This window comes from Gymnoscopelus braueri, assembly GCF_963280865.1.
Source record: "Gymnoscopelus braueri genome assembly, chromosome: 20".
Lineage (NCBI taxonomy): Eukaryota > Metazoa > Chordata > Actinopteri > Myctophiformes > Myctophidae > Gymnoscopelus > Gymnoscopelus braueri.
In genome coordinates, this window is record NC_137622.1 from 9,988,621 (window position 1) to 10,008,707 (window position 20,087).

A 20,087-nucleotide genomic window follows, 5' to 3' on the forward strand; every position below is an offset into this window, starting at 1 on the left:
TTGACAAGCATCCAATCAGACGGCGTTCATCTGTGAAAGTGGGCGGGGCCAGAAAGGGAAACCCTGGCTGGTGGTTCAATGGGAGAGGGGGCGGGGCTTGGAGACAGGAAGTGTCTCCCGACTGGCCCACAGCTCAGCGTTGCCATGTCGGCTTATTATAAGCGACTTTGTGCTTGTTTTCTGTAAAGTTGCTTGTAAATATTGGATAGTTGTCGGTTGCGTTTTTTTTGGGCTTGTTTCTAAAGTGTAGTTGCTTATTTGGGCTTGAGCTTCCACATTTTTTGAATTATTATTTAAACCACAAATATTTTCATGTCATGGACCCCCAAATTAATCTGTATTTGTCCCCTAACCCCATCTGAAAATGTTTTGTGCCAGCGAGCCCCGCATACCAGATTCATGTTGTTGTAATGTTTCAAAAATCTTCCAAATATTCCATATATTGTTTCAAGATTTTTATTTTGTTGAAAATAGCAGATCTACAAGCTCACAATGCGCTGTCATGCGTTGTTGTGAGCTTGTAGATCTGCTATTTTCAACAAAATAAAAATACATTTTAAAATAGCCGATGAATATAGGTTTAAAGGTTTAAAGTGTTCATGTGTGGCCTACAGTTGCTTCTTTTTGGCTTGTTTCGCCATAGACCCGGTTTACTTGTTTCTCTCTCAAAACCTGGCAACCCTGGCCCACAGCTGTCAACTAGAGGAGGAGAAGTAGAAGAGACCATTACATTTACACACCAACCGGCTCTGCTGCTGCTGCTGGGAGGAAATGCAGAAAAACAGCTAAAAAAAAAAGAGACAACATGGCAACAACATCATCATCATCATCCAAACGATAAAAAAAAGGTCATGTCACCGATCTAAAAAAAAAGGTAGCTATAATCGCACGACGCCATCGATTATTACCACCGTAGATTATATTTACACGACATTATTTAAATGTCTGTGCAGCAGGGTTTGGGTTGGTGGGGTGGTGGGTGGTGGGGGTGGGGGTGGTGGTGGGGGACTGTAAATGATGATGACAAGGATCGTCAGTGCTGTGTGACATTGAACATACAGCACAGGACACCGAACCGACGAGGTCGTTTAAAGAGCCCCATGCACCATTTCACAACTCCAGATCCACCCGGATCTACCATAGATACGTCATATATATTAGATCAACTTATAGATCTCATCCACACCGGGGTTTGTAGTAAAGAATTCCTCCGTCAGTCAGTCACCCCCCCCCCCTCTGTCGTCGTACGCCGATCGTTAATAATAATGTTCGCGTCATCCCCGTTATAATTTCTGAGTAACATTAACGTTTGATCGCTCCCCTCCTCCCCCCATAGCAGATGGTTTGCAGATCCATTCCGGGGTGGTGTAGTGGTGGTAGATCTATCTGATCTGCTGCAGTCTGGTTGGTGGTGGTGATCCGATCCACCGGCCTAGTCCTCTCTCTAGTGAGGGAACTACCCTAGATTCTGAACAGACGTCATCAGCATTTTCCTACTATTTAAATGGTCGGCAGCAGTACGAGGAGGTCATTGCAGGAAAAAAAGCCTAGATTTCCACACGGTAGGTGTCCGTGCTTGAGTCGTGCGTCGCGCACACGTACGTGCACGCGGGGGGGGGCTTTAAAAATGACCATTGCAATGTGTGTCGTGTGATTTAATAGGACACATGGAAAGGAGAAGGTTGGCGGAGCAGCTGTTAGCTTTAGTGCTAGTCGCAGCAGAACGACCTTTGGAGAGACGTCGGCTTTACTGACTAGCCCAGGTTGTTAGCTAGCTGCTGCCTTGCTGGCTAAGGTTGGGTTGGGTGGTGTTTTTTTTCCCCCTTTACCGTTGTGTAAAAACCGTATCTTAACGTTACTAGGCCTCCCACGTATACGGCTAAAAGCGAATCAATGATTTAATCTAATTGATTCCATCACAAGACCCAACCAGGCTGTATGGGTGCAGCCTTTGCAAAGTCATTGCAAATTGGTAAAGCTTTGTTTTTTTTAGGCCAAATCATATTATGCTGTAACAGCCCTTTTTATATTTTCTCCTACCCTCCCTCCCTCCCCTACTCTCCTCCTCGCTGTCCTCTTTACCTACTTTTCAGAATAAAAGAAGACAGTAAAAGACAAAAGTCACGTGAGGATTTACTGGGTTTCATAAATGGGGGACTACGGGTTTGGAGTCCTGGTGAAGAACAGCAGTGGTAACAAGTCTGCTTTCCCCGTACGGATCCCTCCTCACCTCCAACCCCAGCCCCCCAACCCCCCCAGCCCCCCATCCTTCATAAACAACACCTGCTCCACCAATGGCGGCAGTGCGTGGCTGTTCCCCGCCGTAGCCCAACACACTAACATGCAAGATGAGATCCTGGATTCAGACAAGTCCAAGGCCTTGGACCTCCAGGACATGCAGGAGAAGTCCCCGGCCCAGGCCCAGCCTCAGGCCCTCTCCCCGGGTCAGCAGGAGGCCGCCGGAGGCCTCGGGGAGCTCGAGGGGTCACTGCCCGACGACGGCTCCCTGGAGAAGGGCTCCCTGGAGAGCAGTAGTGGGAAGGAGAAGCTGAGGATGGAATCTCCAGTGTTGGGCGGCTTTGACTACCAGGACAGCCTGGGCATGGGTACCAGCTGTGCTCAGTCCACTTCTTCCTCCTCCTCCTTGACCAGCTTCAACAACTGGTCCCCCGCGGTGCCGTCTAACCCGTCCCCAGTGGTGGGGGAGGACGTCGGAGGCTTCTTCGGCCCCGCCGGCTCCAACGCCAACGGGCCCCCTCTGCTGTTCCAGAACTTCTCCCACCACGCCGGGCCTGGTTTTGGGGCAGGGGCAGGCAGTTTCTCCCCACAGATAGGACCGGTCTCCCAGCACCACCCTCCTCCTCCTCACCCGCAACACTACCACCCACACAACCAAGGGATCCCGCCGCAACACCGACGCTCCCCCGCCAGCCCTCACCCTCCCCAGCCTTCGTTCCCCCAACACCCCCATCGCTCTGGAGCCTTCACCCAGCTGCCCCACCTGGCTCCTGCCCAGAGCAAGCCCCCGTCGCCCTGGGGAAGTTACCAGAGTCCCTCCACCCCGACATCCACTTCCTGGAGCCCTGGCGGGGGCTACGGTGGCTGGGGAGGCACACAAGGTGTTCGGGAGTTCCGCAGGGGGCTCAATGGAGGCGTGGCCGCACTGAATTCCATTTCCCCACTGAAGAAGTCCTTCCCGAACAACCAGGTAAACGAGATTGTCATTTCTCATTCAGACTGGACAAATAATCCCAGTAGGCCATAGTATTAGCATTGACTCAATACAGCTAGTTAATATGCAGAAACTCATGTGTGAAACTGTTCCTCAGGTCCCCTCTCAGAAATACCCCAGAAACAACTCCGGTTTCAACCACAAAGCTTGGATGGAGGACAGTATGAGCCGCAACGATGGCGTTTACCCTTTCCAGGTGAGTTCGTCACAGCAGGCTGCAAGTGTACATTTCCGAGAAAGCAACAACAAACAATGTGACCTTCGGTTGCAGAGAGACTCCACTCACAAATCTTAACTCAACGTTTGTATAAAAGTCAACAAAGTAGCCTTTGTGAGTTTGTGCAGAATGGGATTCAGTAAATGGATCATCTGATCTGAACCATGCCAAATACACAGACAAATTGAAACTTATTGTATGTATATATACAATGAGGCTGTTTTTTCAATATCATTTTGTGAAACAAGAGACTTCTGATCACATGCCATCCACTTTATTCTCACTGAAGAGGTCTTGTGCTCCACATGATTTCAACATGATGTTGAGATGAACATTGACGCAGCTCCAAACATCTCTTGTTAATTAGTTATCTTTAAATATGTTAAAATGGTGCTGTGGAGAATGGAGATGTATAGTTTACCTGAGCACAATGCAGTAAAAGTCCAAATATTGTTGTTCATCTTAATTTGTTGCTTCTGTGAAACCAGAAGTAGTGAGTCCATTCACTTGACATACTTAATTTGGGGAAACGGTTCTCAAAAGTCACACTTTTTGTACATGAATGAATGAACGCAAACAAAGTGGATTTAGCCAATAATTAATAAATAACTAGTCATATGTAATTCTGGGAAGGGGAAATGGGCGACGGAAGTTCTTTAGCACAACAAAAATCAATAGGTAATCAATATCAGTGTAATCCAATCACCGCCGCCAGTAGGCAACGTTGGTGGAAAACAAAAAGTGCCAGGACTAGTTTTATTAGATATTAGAAGAATCGACTTTGATTGTGTTTGTTTAAATGTGCTAAGAACAGAGATGCAACAAATAAAGATGATTGACAATGTTTTGACTTATAGTATCCATAAATCTACGTATATAACCCAAGATGTTTTGGTGATTGAGCAAAACATCTGTGTGTGTACATACATACACACACGTCTCTATTTAACCATTTAAGCCCTATATTCTTTGGCGTATGTTGAATAGCTCACAACACATCACAGTGCAAAGATTTGTGAGCTTGTAGATCGGCTGATTTTGAAAATGGGTTGAAAGTGGTCAAAGGATAAGTTGATGGCTTTTCTTTAGCTTTTTAATCAGCTATTAGCATCAGTGATCTGTGTCAGTTCTTTTTTTTCTTTCTGTAAGGAGTGGGAACAGCAAAGGCTAATCGTTGTCTTCCTCTTCTCCAGCAGGAGAGAACACGCTCCTTTGATGGTTTCAGTATGCATTCTCTGGAGAACTCATTGATTGACATTATGAGGGCTGAGCAGGATTCCTTGAAAGGTTGGTTGGTTCCCACACTAAAAAAAAAGAAATGATGGGATGTGTATTCCACCACCGTAGGTACTGTGAATGCGGGCAGGCATTTGTTGCAATGCCACGGAAAGAATGGGGAATCAGAAACCTATCTTTATTATTCATGGTTTTGTGCTGAGATGCAGACTTCATTGTATGCATACGGTCTCTGTAATGGAGACTGATTATTTGATGTCAGTCCGGCAAGGATATCTTGCTGAATCAGCCTTTTACGCTAATGCACAATGAAGCCTTAGTTAAGATGCTCTGAGAGTGGTGGGAGTGCACACACAGTACAGTTCTGTACTCTGTTTTAACTTGTGATATTACCCCCCCCCACACACACACACACACACACACACACACACAGACTCCATTTAGAACAAAAAATATTTTCTTGTCACAGGAAAACATCCTGCTAAATCTAGAGTCTTACAGAATGCTAATCAGGGCCTGTTGATACAAGCAACCTAATAAGTGCAACTGGTCTCTCCTGATCGTTCCGATGATGATTTGCTGCCAGTCATTTACTGTACGACTCTGTCATGATGACAGTAATGTAACTGCTGAGATTCCTACTGTATGTAATCAAGAACCTACTCATGTGACTACACCACTTCCACATTTGTCAAGGTTAAAACCAAGTCATGCAGTTATTTCCAGGGTGATTTTACACATTACCACTACATATAGGATGTTTGCTACTTTCAGGGTGCAGGTTGTCATGATCTTCGAATGAATTGGAATTTTGGCACTACTGGATTTTATTTCCTGATTTCATATCCTGATTCTAAACACACTTACTGTAATTTGTACAGCTATTGTCCATTATCCCAGACACACAAAGAGTACATCACACCCATCCATTTCAACATAATCCTTGTTGGTTATTGAGCTGCTTTGATTTCAGGGAAGAAATGGATTATTGGCTCTCGGGGTGGGGTCTCTGATTGCATAAGACTGTGCAAGATTGTGTTGCCCTCTGTTTCAAATTTCTTATGTTGCTTCATCTAGGTCGCTACGGTTTCTCTCACCAGGGTGGGGACGGCCCTTTGCCCATGAATGGTATGTAAATTACATGCCTAAACATTTGTAATAGTGTATGTTTATTTATAATGATCTGACATGTATCTTTAAAAACAACAACAAAAAAGACCCTGTTGTCAAATAGTGTTTTGTGTTGTTTTACATGCAGCTAGGAGTTATGGCAGACGACGAGGTAAAGCTTGTAAATGTGCTTGTCTTGTGTTTTTTTCCTATAATGCTATTTGCAAAGCGGCCACCACACCTCACATGCTGACTCTCTGGTTTGGCCTGTGTGTGTTTGTCTGCTGATTTGTTGATTGTTGCTGCTTATTCTGCCTTCAAATGTTGTCTGGTTTTGACCTCTTGTTCTGCTGGGTCTGTAATATGCCTTAGTCTCTCGAGACAGACTGTTGGCCACACAATTTTCAAATGCTTCCGCCTAAAGGCTGCAGCATACTACAAACAACGGCAAACTATTTTCTGTTCCAGCAGGGTTTCCCGAACCAAAGAAAGTTTGGCAAGGGTGAAAGTGTTTTATATCCGAGGCGGCTCCGCATTTCGTTCTGAACAGTAGACCCGCCACTGTGTACAGTCAGAATCAGAATCAAATTTATTGTCACATCACAGGTTTACAGTAGGCCTGTCACAATTATTACAGTATAATCGCCTAATCGCTTAAGTTATTTGAGGTAATCGCAATTATTTTTCCTCGTTTTCATAATGATGATGAATGAACATTTTTCATAATGTTGAAAAATGTTAATACATTTTCAAACGTTTTCCAGAAATGGCAGACCTACAAGCTTTCAACACGTCACTTAGTGACATGTCGTAAGCTTGTAGATCAGCTATTTTCATTGGAACATAATGTTCTAACAGATCAACAAACAAAAAAATAAAAAATAATCAGTGCTGGCGAATTTGTGCTTTGCTAATAAACAAATTACGAGCGCTTCGGGAGATGTTGGGCTGGTTAGAAAATCGTAGAGGTGAAAGAACTGCTAACTGAACGTCGGCAAGGCACTGCCGAAGCGCTTAGTTTGCTTCGGCAGGTCAATAAGAACAAAATGACTAAGTTCTTGTTTGGTTGGAGTATGCTGCAGCCTAGCCTCGATCTCCAGGCTTTTAGCTGCAGCCTAACAGTATACATCGGAAGAACTGAAAATACGTAGAAAATAAAGCTGACGTCCTGCCCCACCTCCACTTCTGTTTCACTGTTGCAGTCGCATAAATAATTCCTACTTTAAATCAAATTAGTAGAAGCCTATCTAGCTTGCTACTTGGCAGAAATTGAAATTCAGAAATATATTTTAATATTTTCATGAACGGAAATGACAGTTGACAGCTTCATGTCGGAAAGTTGCAGACTCTGTAGCATTCGATGATTGTGGAAGAGTTGTCTGGCTCGAGAGACTAGAAATGTCTTGTCAGGGTTGCTTGTCAAGAGGTAGAAGTGATAATAATTCTAATTCTGTTGCATCAAAATTAAATCATTGCCTGCTCATATATGTAATTTCTTGATGTTGATTTTGTTTGTGTGTAGAAATGCTTTTGTCATTGTTATAATTGACACATTTTCAAACCAATATGAGGTCTTACTACGTTGTTTGAACCATGGTAGTAGTGAGCCAACGTGTCATTGTCCCCCCCCCCCCAGGCCATTCCTCTCTGTTCCCCCTGGAGGATGAGCGCTCCTTTGGAGAAGAAGAGTCAGGCGACCAGGGTCTCGCTGGCCTTGGCTCCGCCCACTGCTTCCCCCATCTCAATGGGGAGCGCGTGGAACGATACTCACGCAAGGTGTTTGTGGGCGGGCTTCCCCCAGACATAGATGAAGGTACATACACTGTAACCTTGATTGAATCATTGATTTTCTTTCTTATTGTGATCTCTGATCTCTGTCACTAAACGGTGATATAGTCATGCAAATCCATGGACAAGCATTCCCTGACTCCGAAATGCCCAACATGTTTGCATGTGAAAAAGACTAAACATTGCATATAGCCAAATGTGCTTAATTCCAAATGACTGACTTGTAAATGTCTCAATCTCTTGAACTGATGACGTTAAATAATAATGGCAAATACTGTATTTATTTACGGTATGACCGCAGCGTGGCTTTTAAAGTGACAGTACACACCTTGCCTCATGTCTACTTGAAAAATATTTGGAAAGCCTAGTAATGAAGTGTTATGTGTAATTGTAGGCAAAAATAATATTTAAATGACCTTTTTGCCAAATTTTCCAACATATTAGAAAAGGATCGATAGGGACCCATATTTAATAATTAGGAGTACAAAATGTACCCTGAATCTGAGAAATTGGTCTTAAAGGGCAAGACCACTTTGGTAGAGGTTTGGGTTGTGTAGTTACCTTGCCATGATGTAACTCCAAAGGTGAACAAGAAATACAAAATAACTGCTCCATTGATTAGAAATGGACAATTCAAAATATGCTCCTCATGACTTACATTGTACGGTAAAACAGCTTTAAAATCCACTCTTTTAGCACATAAACAAACGCAAACAAAGCTGATTCAGACAATATAGAACATCACCAAACCCAGTACTGTTTGTTTTTAAAATAAAAATGTCAACTTCCTGTTGATTTTACTATTTGAAGATCCGGATCCGCAGATCCAGTCCGGGTTTTCTTCCCAATAAAAACGGCCAAATCAACAGGAAGTTAACATTTTTATTAAAAAAACAAACAGTACTGGGTTTGGTGATGTTCTATATTGTCTGAATACATTTTGTTTGCGTTCGTTTATGTGCTAAAAGAGTGAATTTTAAAGCTGTTTTACCGTACAATGTAAGTCAATGAGGAGCATATTTTGAATTGTCCATTTCTAATCAATGGAGCAATTATTTTGTATTTCTTGTTCACCTTTGGAGTTACATCATGGCAAGGTAACTACACAACCCAAACCTCTACCAAAGTGGTCTTGCCCTTTAGATACAATTGCGAGTGGTGTTAAAAAAGTTTAAATCTGACTTACCTAAACCTGTAGATACCCTGGGTATAGTATGTTAAAGGAAAACGCTGCCAATTTTGAACCTGCATCCCGTTGAAGTCAAACAAATGGGCAATCAATCAAGCTCCAAATCCATTCATGACATAGGATATTTTGTGCCCCACTTAATATGATCTCTACACAAGAACAATGGGATTTAAATAAAAAATCTGCAAAATTGTCCTTTAATACAATGTAACTAGCTCATCAGCAGTTGTTGCAGGTGGTTTTCCTATTCGGCCATTGAGACAGGTCGACCCTGGTGTCGGGTAGGACACCCACTGGTGGCCGAAAATGTCAATTAAGTTATTTAAAGGAGACGGTACACCAGATTGGACACCAGCCCATTTAGACCTGAGGCCGATTCTAAAAACGCCTTCTAAAACCGTTTTCTGAAAAGCATACACATTTTCTCCATTGGGAGACATGAAACTTGAGGATTATAGCTTCATAGAGAGTCATTGGTCAGCCAATTATGATCAATTTGAATGGTATTGTGTTTAAAAGTAACCAATTAGTAAGTGATTTGTGAAAACTGATTGCATGGTAACAACATACAGTAATTGATTCTTGACTTCTTGCCTCAATCAGATGAAATCACTGCCAGTTTCCGTCGATTTGGACATTTGTTTGTGGACTGGCCACACAAGGCGGAGAGCAAGTCCTATTTTCCTCCTAAGGGTGAGTTGCTGTGCTGTAATGTAGCATATCGAGTCCATAAAATATTGAGGATGAGAGTGCAAGTCTTAACGTCTTCTCAAACGCTCGCCTCCCTAGGTTATGCCTTCCTGCTGTTTCAAGACGAGAGCTCCGTTCAGGCTCTGATTGATGCCTGCATTGAGGAGGATGGCAAGCTCTACCTGTGCGTCTCCAGCCCAACCATCAAAGACAAGCCTGTGAGTGTCATTCTGTATGCCTGTAGCCCTCGGTGCCAGCCAACCAAATGTCTTCATTTAATGCTGAGAATATAAAAATGAACCCGTAAAGTGTTAAATGAACACTGCGGATTTGGCTGTGTACCTCTGTCTGAAAACTGATACTGTATTTTAAAATCAATGCATTGAAATCACATGACACAAATCTCTTCCTCTATCTTGCATCTAAAATGGCTGCCATGGTAGTTTGATAACATTGGGCCTCATTCACTCACTGTGCTAAACCACTTTAATCCTGGTGTCCCTATTTTGGACAAACAATTTCAAATTCTGTCAAACATTTTCAAGGCCCCCAATTATTTAAACAACAATGTAAATGGACAATCTATAAGTTCACAATGCGTTGATAAGACGTGCTGTGAGGTTAGATCAGCTATTTTGAAAACTAATTTAAAAAATACAAAAGGAATTGTTATTCACCAATTCATTGTATTAATTCATTAGTATTATAATCGTAATGATTAACTTTATTATAAAAGTGATTACATCACATTTAATATAAAATATTTGACTTCTTCCCACTCTTGGTGTTTAAAACAGGGAACAGACATGTATGTAGACTTTAGCCTTTCATAGTCCAGCGTATTTCAATCATTCTCAAAACCTACCAATCGCCATAGTCAATATCACCATGAACGGATCCATGTAGTGGAGACCTCCGTCCACATAATTATTTAGTGACTATGAATTGGGCTATTAATTCTCTAATCTCTACCGTGACCAACTCCACCCCCTTGTTCTCTCATGCCGACTGCTGTGAAGGCATGTCCAGACAGGTTCTCTCACTTTTCTCTCTCCAGAGTGTATGCGATTCCCAGGTCGATTTTTCTTTTGGGAGCGCTCATTTTCATTTCATGCAACGTCCTGTGTATGTGCCAAGGTTTTACAACGAATGCATGGGTTTCTACATCCCTTGGCGAGGTTACGAGGCACGCCTTGCGTGTTGGCAAGTAGTGGACAGAATAGGTTATTACGTGAAACAAAGTGTCATCCACACCCTCTGTGCCTCAGCCAATCACAGTGATTGGGGGCCGGGTTTTTCCTTGGGAATAGCATGCACTCATCTCTCCACCATGCTCTGAGCCTGCAACAGGACCATCCTTACCAGCACTGAAACCACGCTGGTGTTCTCCTATATATATGGAGAGGTTGGGCTTTGGGCCATGGTATTAGGCTAATCCAGACATGTGGGCATGCGCCTATCGATGAGTATATGTGTAAGAACACAAGTGGCTGGTCTGCACGTTTCCTAATAATCTTAGCATGCACGAGCTAAGATTATTTCTGTGCACATATTAGTGATTAAGGTCCATAGTGTTCATGAGAACTATTTTGGTCGTGGACAGACGGTACATCAGAATGTTGCAAAGTTTCAACTTGACTCCCAACGTCAGCTAAATAATACCTTGCTAGGCCTTGCCAGTTAAACTAACACACACACACACACACACACACACACTTCATTCACTTAACTAATGCTCGTTTTTATACAACTGGAGTGAAACACCATCCAAAGTATGCGAGTAAATCAGCCAAATGGGAAACGAGTCATTGTGAAATAGCTGTTGATTTGAACAAAAGATAATTACTAATTAAACTAGCTCCTTCCAGGCTCACAGTGTAAACTATGCTCACTGTAGAAGCAGAGCGACTGAGTGAAGAGTTGCATGAATGAGATTTGTGGTTCTGTGCCACTTGTTTTGTTCTGCAGGTCCAGATTCGGCCCTGGAACCTAAATGACAGTGACTTCGTAATGGACGGCTCTCAGCCTCTGGACCCGAGGAAGACAATCTTTGTTGGGGGTGTCCCTCGTCCTCTGCGTGCAGGTACCCTCATTTTAACCCCTGGAAGGGAGCTTCACCCTTGTCATGGCTGTGTGTTGTCAGTTGGCATAATGCTTGTGTTTATGTTCTGTCATTCCAGTGGAACTTGCTATGATCATGGACCGTCTGTATGGAGGTGTATGCTATGCAGGGATTGACACGGATCCAGAGCTTAAATATCCGAAGGGGGCAGGCAGAGTGGCCTTCTCCAATCAGCAGAGCTACATTGCAGCCATCAGCGCTCGATTCGTTCAGCTGCAGCACGGGGAGATAGATAAACGGGTGAGTTGATGTGGGTCTCGGCGCCTTTGTTCGGGCGGTAGTCTTTCATGTCTTTCATGAAGCGACATGCACATCAGGGTGTTCAGAAGATATGAATCACATTCATTAATAAAACATTTTTGAGTGTCAGTCACGGAGCCATCCATCTGCTCCCCGGGTTAGCCCTAAACCCATTTAATAATGTTAGGACATTTGGTGGAGTTTCCAAACAAACGTGTTATTTATTTAGTCAGTCATTTATTTGGGGTTGGGGTGACGTCATGCCATTAGAGGTAAACTTATGTCGTTACATGACGTGGGCTGCTTCTGTGGACATATTGGGTCTGACACATGAGTCGGAGACATTTCCATCGTCATAATCGTAATTTGTTAATGTCTGCTTCTCCGTCTCAATGTAGCTGCCCTTTCGTTGGCAACACGGCTAGCGATGCTATGCTAGCGTCACTTTTGGTCTGTGTTAAATCTCTGTCGATAGTTTGACTCTGAGTTAATACTCTGAACTCCTTCTATTGAATCTGCCAACCACTCCTGGATGTAATCCCTGAACATTAAACTTAAACTCACGCCACCAGGCTTCCCGCAGTAGCTGTGGAAAGCCTGTGCTCAGATTCAGTCTAGAGCCCACCTACTGTACTATCCATTGATTACAAACACGCACGCACAGACTGTTTCCCTAGCCTCTCTAAACCCGATTGGTAGTTAATTACAGACTGTGAGTGACCCATAGTCGCGAGCCATAAATAAATAAGCCAACTTCTAAACCTTTTAATTGAGATCCGAACCTTTGGACATTTGGGGTCAGCCCTAAATGGCCGGCACTTACTCATCCTCACCGGTACTCCATAAAAAAACGGTTTTCGCCTTTTACGTGTTGTGTGCCTGATGCGTGTTCTCATAGTGTCGCATTGGGTTGTCTTCTCAAACTAAGAAAAGCTAGCTAGGTTGCATAGACACCTCTAAACCAAAAATAAGTTTCATTCAAATAACTGTAATAACTGATTCCAATGCTATCGGTATGAGTTCGGACAGTGTGCTTGTCGATGCGCGAGGCCAACGGCTGCCCTGTGTGGCACTCACTCGCCTAGCAGCTTGCTCACCTGGGAGCACGTCATGAGCCTCAAGGCCTCACTGTCGCCACGCCTGCCTTAATGTTCAGAAGATCCCGGGCTTCCCCAGAGTTAGTATCGAAGTGTCCTTGACGCTGAACCCCTAATTGCTCCCGATGAGCAGGTTGGTGCCTTGCATGGTTTCCTCCGCCATCGGTGTATGAATGTGTGTGAATGGGTGAATGTAATGCACAATCTATGTAAAGCGCTTTGGATAAAAGCTCTCTATAAATGCAATATTTACCATAAACCACGTCCATCTGGGTAAACAGAGAGACCCCTGGGTTTTGAGAGACCCCTTACCCACCCCTACCGTTTTAACCACGTTCAACCTGGCATCCCTATTTTGGGCATGTGATGGGTGAAAATTCTGAAGAAGCCTAGGCCTATATGCTTAATTTATAGTCTTATTATCCTACGCTGGTGTTGTGTGGTGGAAATGGCAGACCTACAAGCATCACGACTCGTTGTGACCTTGTAGATTGCCTATTGCATCACGACGCGTTGTGACCTTGTAGATTGCCTCTTTTCGCCCGGCAAACGCCATCGTATGACAAAGTATAATTCACACTAAGGGGTCGATACTTCCTGTGTACCGCGCTATAGCCTCTCATCTCTTCCTTGTCTTGGCCCCTCCCTCCCAGGTGGAAGTGAAGCCATATGTCCTGGACGACCAGCTCTGTGACGAATGCCAGGGCACCCGCTGTGGGGGGAAGTTTGCTCCGTTCTTCTGCGCCAACGTGACCTGCCTGCAGTACTACTGTGAATACTGCTGGGCCGCCATCCACTCCCGCGCCGGCCGTGAGTTCCACAAACCCCTGGTGAAAGAGGGAGGCGACCGGCCCAGACACATCTCCTTCCGCTGGAACTAAAGGAGAGAGGGGGGAGGGGGATGGGGAGGGAGAGAATGTGGGAAGGGGGGGTGGGGGTTACTTAGGATAGGGCTATGATATAGAAAATAAATGCACTTTTTCTTTTTGCTGGTTCCTTTAAGTTAAAAAAAAATCTTTAAAGCTTAATTTTATTTTTATTTAATTATTTTTAAATTGGGCCTTCTAAAGAAAAAAAGTAAACGCTAAGAAAAATAGTGAAATCCCATTTATGTTTTGGATTTTTTAAGTTAAAGTATGCATGAATATATGGATGCATTAGATTTGGAATTAGATGTTTTCTGACTTGACTGTACTTTGTTTTCTTGCATTATTAGCTGGTAAAGCTGCTTACATTTGTTGTCAAGAGTAACATAAAATTTGAGTGAGGTTTGTCGTACCTGAACCAGTATAATGACTTAAGGAAGTTGCGTTAGGGAGGAAAAGAGTGCATTTTGTTGCTTTTCGCATGCAGGTTTAGAGAACAACTGTATCGCTAACCAAAGGTTGAGTGCAACTGGTTGAATTGATAGAGAGTGGGGAAACACTATTACAGATGGTTGGACATATTAAATTTTTTCAGGCCGTTCAGAGTATATCATCACGCTGCGTGGCAAAACAAAATCTCTCCTCTGTCTGGCATGCGTTTATAGATTGCTGGCATGACTTTGTAGGTCTTGGTTTAAAACAAAATTGACACTTTGTAACCAGAAAGGGCAAAACCAAAGACTGGCCTAAAAAAAAAAGCAAGTGATCAAACGCAAATGTTGATCTGAGGGATGCCGGGATGATGGTGTGTCCTCTTGTCAGATGGAGGCGGAAGGATGGCTGGCGTTGTTTTTGAGTTTGGATTGTTAGGTTTCAGATGATTTAAGGCATGGCCCTCAGGGCTCAGGTATTGGCAGTAGTATTTGCTCACTTTATAATGTCAGGGATATTAGCACTGGAAGCTAAAATGCTAATGTAGTACAAACGAATGGGAATGCACAGTCCAGTCGACCCTGAGCTGTCCTCATTTTGTACCACTGCACTCTTCTATGACTGGAGGCGTCTGTCACAGGTGTGGTGTGGTTGGTGATGGTAGTAGCTGGACACTCTTTGAAGAATTTGCTGTCACAGAGATAAAGATATTATTTTATACATGGCCTGCTGATTTTTGTACAGTGTTTTATAGCTGATTATTTTGTCATGAACATATATACATTTATTATGCACTACTTTTCTAAATATTTTTTTCAATAGTCATTTTAGGCACATTTTTCACAGATGGGAGAACTCCTTTTGCAATACCTCATTTTTTTCACTTGGTGAAAAATAATTTTGTACCTTTGTTACTAAGAGATCTGCATTTATGGTAAACTTAATTTAAAAATAAAAATGAATGATATTAATATAATTTTCAATTTAGCTTTTATATATTTAAGTGCTGGTAAATCTCAATCTGTCCGGTTCATTGACGTGATTCTGTAGAAAAAAAAAGGAAAAAAGAAAAAAAAAGATTAAAAAAAAAGGCTAGCGTTAGCCAGTCGTATACAGATTCTCTTCTGTCCTAATAAACATAATTGCAGGACCCTAAGGCATGACAAGACCTTTCTAAACTGATTTTGATAGTCTTGAAAATGTATTCTGATATTCCGCTTCTAGATGTAGTCAATAAGAATCTTATAGGGTAAATGTTTTGGCTTCGGTCCATTGTGGAATCTTCCCTTGTATCACCAGAATGAATGACAGCTGGTTAAATATTTAGATTCACTTTCTTCTGGGACTGCTAAGTTCTAGTTATTCTTGGCATGCATGATATATTACAAAATAACCTGGCTAGTGTTAATGCAGGACCTAATGTAATGCACTAGATCTCCTTTTTTCTTTTTCGACTTTTTTTTCTTTCAATTTCCTTCTCGTTAAGATCCACCTCTTTTGTACTGTAGCCTCTTTACATTATTGTCTGCCTTCCTCACATACGGTCATATTAATGTACAGGACACACTCAGTAGGACATCACTTGACCCCCTCCCCCTCTCCTTGTGATGTGGCATGCTTTGGGACATAGACCTGAATGTGATTAATGTTGCAAGTAACTTCGAGCCATTATGTGCAATACTTATTCTTTCCAGAAACGAGACTCTGCAGTGTAACTCATTTTAATCCATGAAAGAAGAAAAAAAAAATCATACAATCATGTAAACATAGTTTGTTTTCCTATAATTCATGCTGGTGTCTGCAAGATAAAAACAGATCTTTCTACTAATTTATAACTGAATTTTATTTTTAAACATTAGTTTTGTGCTTAATTTACTTATTTTGCTACTACCATGCTACTGTGATTGAAAACATTGTAAATATTAGGTTGATAATTTAGCATTTGCTATATTTTCAATTGAAATATGTATAACTATCATTTTGATCAGATTTCTGTTATATTTTTGGGGTGATGTGTTAAACTTGTTGATGTGTCTAGTTTTTCTAATTGATGTATTGTGCTTCACATTTTCAGATGAAAAGAATATTGAATATGTCTGTTAGTATTACTTGATTGCAAAATTTCAATAGTTTTTAATTGTATGCTGGGAAGGTTGTATTTATTAACTTTTTTTTACCTATCATTTTGATTTTTATTAAGTCATTTCACATTTATAAGTTCAATTTTTTTTTTATATTTTCTTCCTGATTTGAGTTACGCTATAATACAGACGTCAGTTTTTATAGTTGGTTTGTAGTATTGAAGTAAAACAAAGATCTAATGTCATATATTCATTTGCAGCCAACTATTTATAACTGTATGCATACATTTGAAGTATTTGTAATGTGAGATGTTGAACGAATAAAACAACTGTGAGGAAGAATTCATGGCCTAATGCACTTGAGCTTCATTGCTTGCTGTTGATCACTGTGATACCCACCGCTGTCTCAAGGCTTTACCATACTATACATAGTCTAATGTTATACTGTATTTTGCCGTGCATAATTAGTGTGAGAGGGTAGTACTTTTCTGATGCATGTAGGTGGTTAAAAATCTGGTCGGACGGGACAAAATAATTAACCGCTTTCAACCTTGAATCCCTATTTTTGGCAACATTTTCAAAAATAGGTGATCTACAATTTTAACAAGTCTCATTACAATGCGCTAAAGTGTTTAAGCCAGTTTATTTCAGTGCTTCCTTCATTCATGAGATCTTTCTGAAGTAACCCTGTGCTTAAATCTCAACATCTCAATACAAGGTGTTTATTTTTAATAAACACCTTGTATATTTGAATAACTAGTCTCAGTTTGTTTATAATCAAGCCATTGGAGATTGTGCCTGTGATTAAGAACCTCACTGATCACTTGAAAATACTGTATAGTATTTTGTGAATCACTGACTTTTTATCTAATTCAATATTGAAGCCATGTTGGTGAATAGAGTAGCTTTTAAGGTTTATAGCAATTGTCTTTAGTGCCACCTGCTGGCTATATGAATAATTATTTACCTTATTTAGACGCACGCACTCAGATGGTGCTACTTGCTACAGTAATCTAAATTTTCAGTTGATTTAAGTCAACTTTATTTAATGAAGCCTTAATAAGACACTTTTACACTATAAATACACTTATAACACACTTTAACCTTCCTTGACCAGTTTACAAAACAGAACAGCTCTGTTTTTCTCTAACACACCAACCATTATCTTGTATACATATATCAGTCTTCACAAATGCTAATATGCTAATAAAGATGTTTACTGACAAGTGGTTGGCTGGGGATAGCTTCAATATCATATTCAAGGTGCTTAATACAGCAGAATTATAGGCAGTGAAATAGGTATACTTCAAGCTTCTCAACAGTGCATCACAAAATTAGAATAAATAAGATTAAAAGGTAAAATAGTTGTAATTAAAAGGAATGCCATAATAAACAAAATACCTATACAAGTATACGATAACAATCCTGTACATTATTATTTCACACTTGACAACATAAACATTCTAAATGGTTCCAAATTGATGAATATATCAGTACTGAGGAAATAACTTGGACCTAAGGCTGACCTAAGCTGATCCATGGCAATGGATCAAACGACGGTCGTCTGTCCGACCGTCATGGATGAACTTCAACCTGGTGTTTGCCTTTTCTCCCTTTTTGGCCCGTACATCTACATAAACGTTCAAATATAAAGTGCTTACCCAATGGCCAAGGATGTTACAATTATGTACGGGCCCTCAAAAGTACCTGTATCTTCCGTATTGTTCAATAAAAAGCATTTTAATCCGATTGGTGGCCATTTTCTTATAGAGTTATGACGTATCAGAGTGCAATACACCTCCCAACTGATAGGGTCGCATAGTTGAAAGCATATGGAGAAAATGGCCACCAATTGGGTTAAAATACTTTTTATTGAACAATACGGAAGATACGGGTACTTCTGTGGGCCCGTTCATAATTCTAACATCCGTTGCCATGGTGTAAGCACTTTATATTTGAAAATCTGAACGTTTATGTAGATGTACGGGCCAAAAAGGGAAAAAGTGCAAACACCAGGTTGAAGTTCATCCATGACTGGATATGACAGTGTATCAGGACTAGCTGTTCCCTAGCAACGCAAGGTCACTAATCAGTGTCATCCGTGTCAAACCACAAATCACTGCGCGCGTGCTTGTCCCTCTAGACGATGGGATCTGCCTTCTTTTGCATCTAACTAACTCAAGACGCAGGAGCGGGTGAATGAGAAAGAACAAGAAGTAGCAGGTACTGAGATTGGAAACAATCAAACAAAAGACCACCAGTGAAATAAAAGACCATCAGTACAACAACAACTGGAAGAAAAATGTCCAAACTCAAGCTCAGAGCTGTGTTTGTGCCACCGTTTGGGTCCCAGAGTTTCAATACACCTGTCAAAGAGTATGTCCTCGAGCTGCCACCATCAACCAGTAATGGCAAGAAGGTCGCAGTGAGGGAGAAGAAGGTTCAGAGTGGTGGAAGTAAAGTTAAAAAAGGCTTGTCAAACTCTAACAAAAGGGCCAAAACGACACAACATAATAACCGCCAGACAGCGTCCAAGAAACGGAAAAATGACGACAAAGGGCACAAAACACAAACAAGTCCGGTGCTGGCCATGACAACAAGGGAGAAGAGGTCTGTCTGTCCAGAAGGGGAGGGATTTCCTCCTATCTCACAGTCCAGCTGCAGCCAGGGTGAGTGATGATGATTTATTGTACAAGTTTACAGCCTGGCAGTGGTGGAAAGTAACTAAGTACCAGTGGTAGAAAGTATTTAAGTACATGTACTCAAGTACTGTACTTAAGTACAAGTTTGAGTTTTTTTTTTTTACTTTACTGGAGTATTTCCAGTTTTCAGTACTTTTACTTCTACTCCATTACATCTCAGAGGCAAACATTTTAGTTTTTGCTCCACTACAATTATTTGACAACTTTAGTTACTTTGGTAAACATGCATTAACCACTTCAGACCTATATAATATATACTTTGGCTATATTCAAATAATCTTTTATACATTTGGAAACTTGTGAAATTAGATATTGTGCACAATGAGTACTTTTAATTTTAGTACTTAAGTATATTTTGATGCCAATATTTTTGTACTTTTACTAAAGTGCATTTGATAGTACAATTTACAAAATGTGAGTACTTTTACCACCACTGCAGCCTGGTGTTCCACCAAAATTGATGACCTTTGGAGCTGCTATGTGACTAACTGACTGCAGAGGTCGCTGTTTGTTACCGTATAAATCTTCTCTTTGTTTCAGTCAATATGATATCAGTCATTCAATGATAAAAAAACCAGGAGATTCATAATTTAAAAATGTTGTTAAAAACTGCATGTACTGTAGATGCAGTCGACCTCCCCACGAGCCTTTTATAACCTGGCCGAAATAGGAAAACATGCCCATTTCAGTCACAACCAGTGCCATAGGTAAATGTGACCAGACCCTACTATATATAACTATGTATTAAAGTCTATACTTCTGTTCTGGCTATAACTATAATAACATAATCACCTGCAGTCACATCATTTGATTGGTCACCAATTTTGATTGGTGCTAAGCAAGCTAAAGGAGCTGTTATCAAACTTGTACCTAACCTGCCTAATTGTGTTTATCAGGACATTTAATTTTGGGTGATGCACTTAAAGTTGCCCCTGAATGGCAATTGGTTTTGTAGCATATAGTGCGAAATAAGCAAATATGTGAAAGAAATTGTGCAGTGTCAAGCCGGCAACAACATAAACAGAAATGAACATAAACATCGTCCTACAAGTAGGCCTACTCGTGATGGACACCTCCCTTTCCCT

The 20,087-nt window shown here is 41.5% G+C and overlaps 1 protein-coding gene across 4 annotated transcripts; it reads left to right on the forward strand.

Moving 5' to 3' along the window:
• The first annotated feature begins 737 nt into the window (after positions 1 to 737).
• LOC308076523 (cytoplasmic polyadenylation element-binding protein 4-like) lies at positions 738 to 13,808 on the forward strand. Of its 4 annotated transcripts, none has more exons than XM_080416848.1 (12): positions 738 to 874; positions 2,094 to 3,208; positions 3,330 to 3,428; positions 4,643 to 4,736; positions 5,763 to 5,813; positions 5,944 to 5,967; positions 7,432 to 7,608; positions 9,376 to 9,465; positions 9,562 to 9,680; positions 11,431 to 11,545; positions 11,643 to 11,824; positions 13,575 to 13,808. In XM_080416848.1, exons 2-12 carry the CDS (start codon positions 2,150 to 2,152, stop codon positions 13,800 to 13,802), a joined length of 2,238 nt encoding a protein of 745 aa, XP_080272974.1. In that variant the 5' UTR covers positions 738 to 874; positions 2,094 to 2,149; the 3' UTR covers positions 13,803 to 13,808. The 4 variants fall into 4 exon arrangements, with proteins under 4 accessions (XP_080272974.1, XP_080272976.1, XP_080272977.1 ...); XM_080416850.1 differs by having other exon boundaries at positions 4,646 to 4,736; XM_080416849.1 differs by lacking the exon at positions 738 to 874 and adding an exon at positions 1,413 to 1,562.
• The last annotated feature ends 6,279 nt before the right edge of the window (positions 13,809 to 20,087 follow it).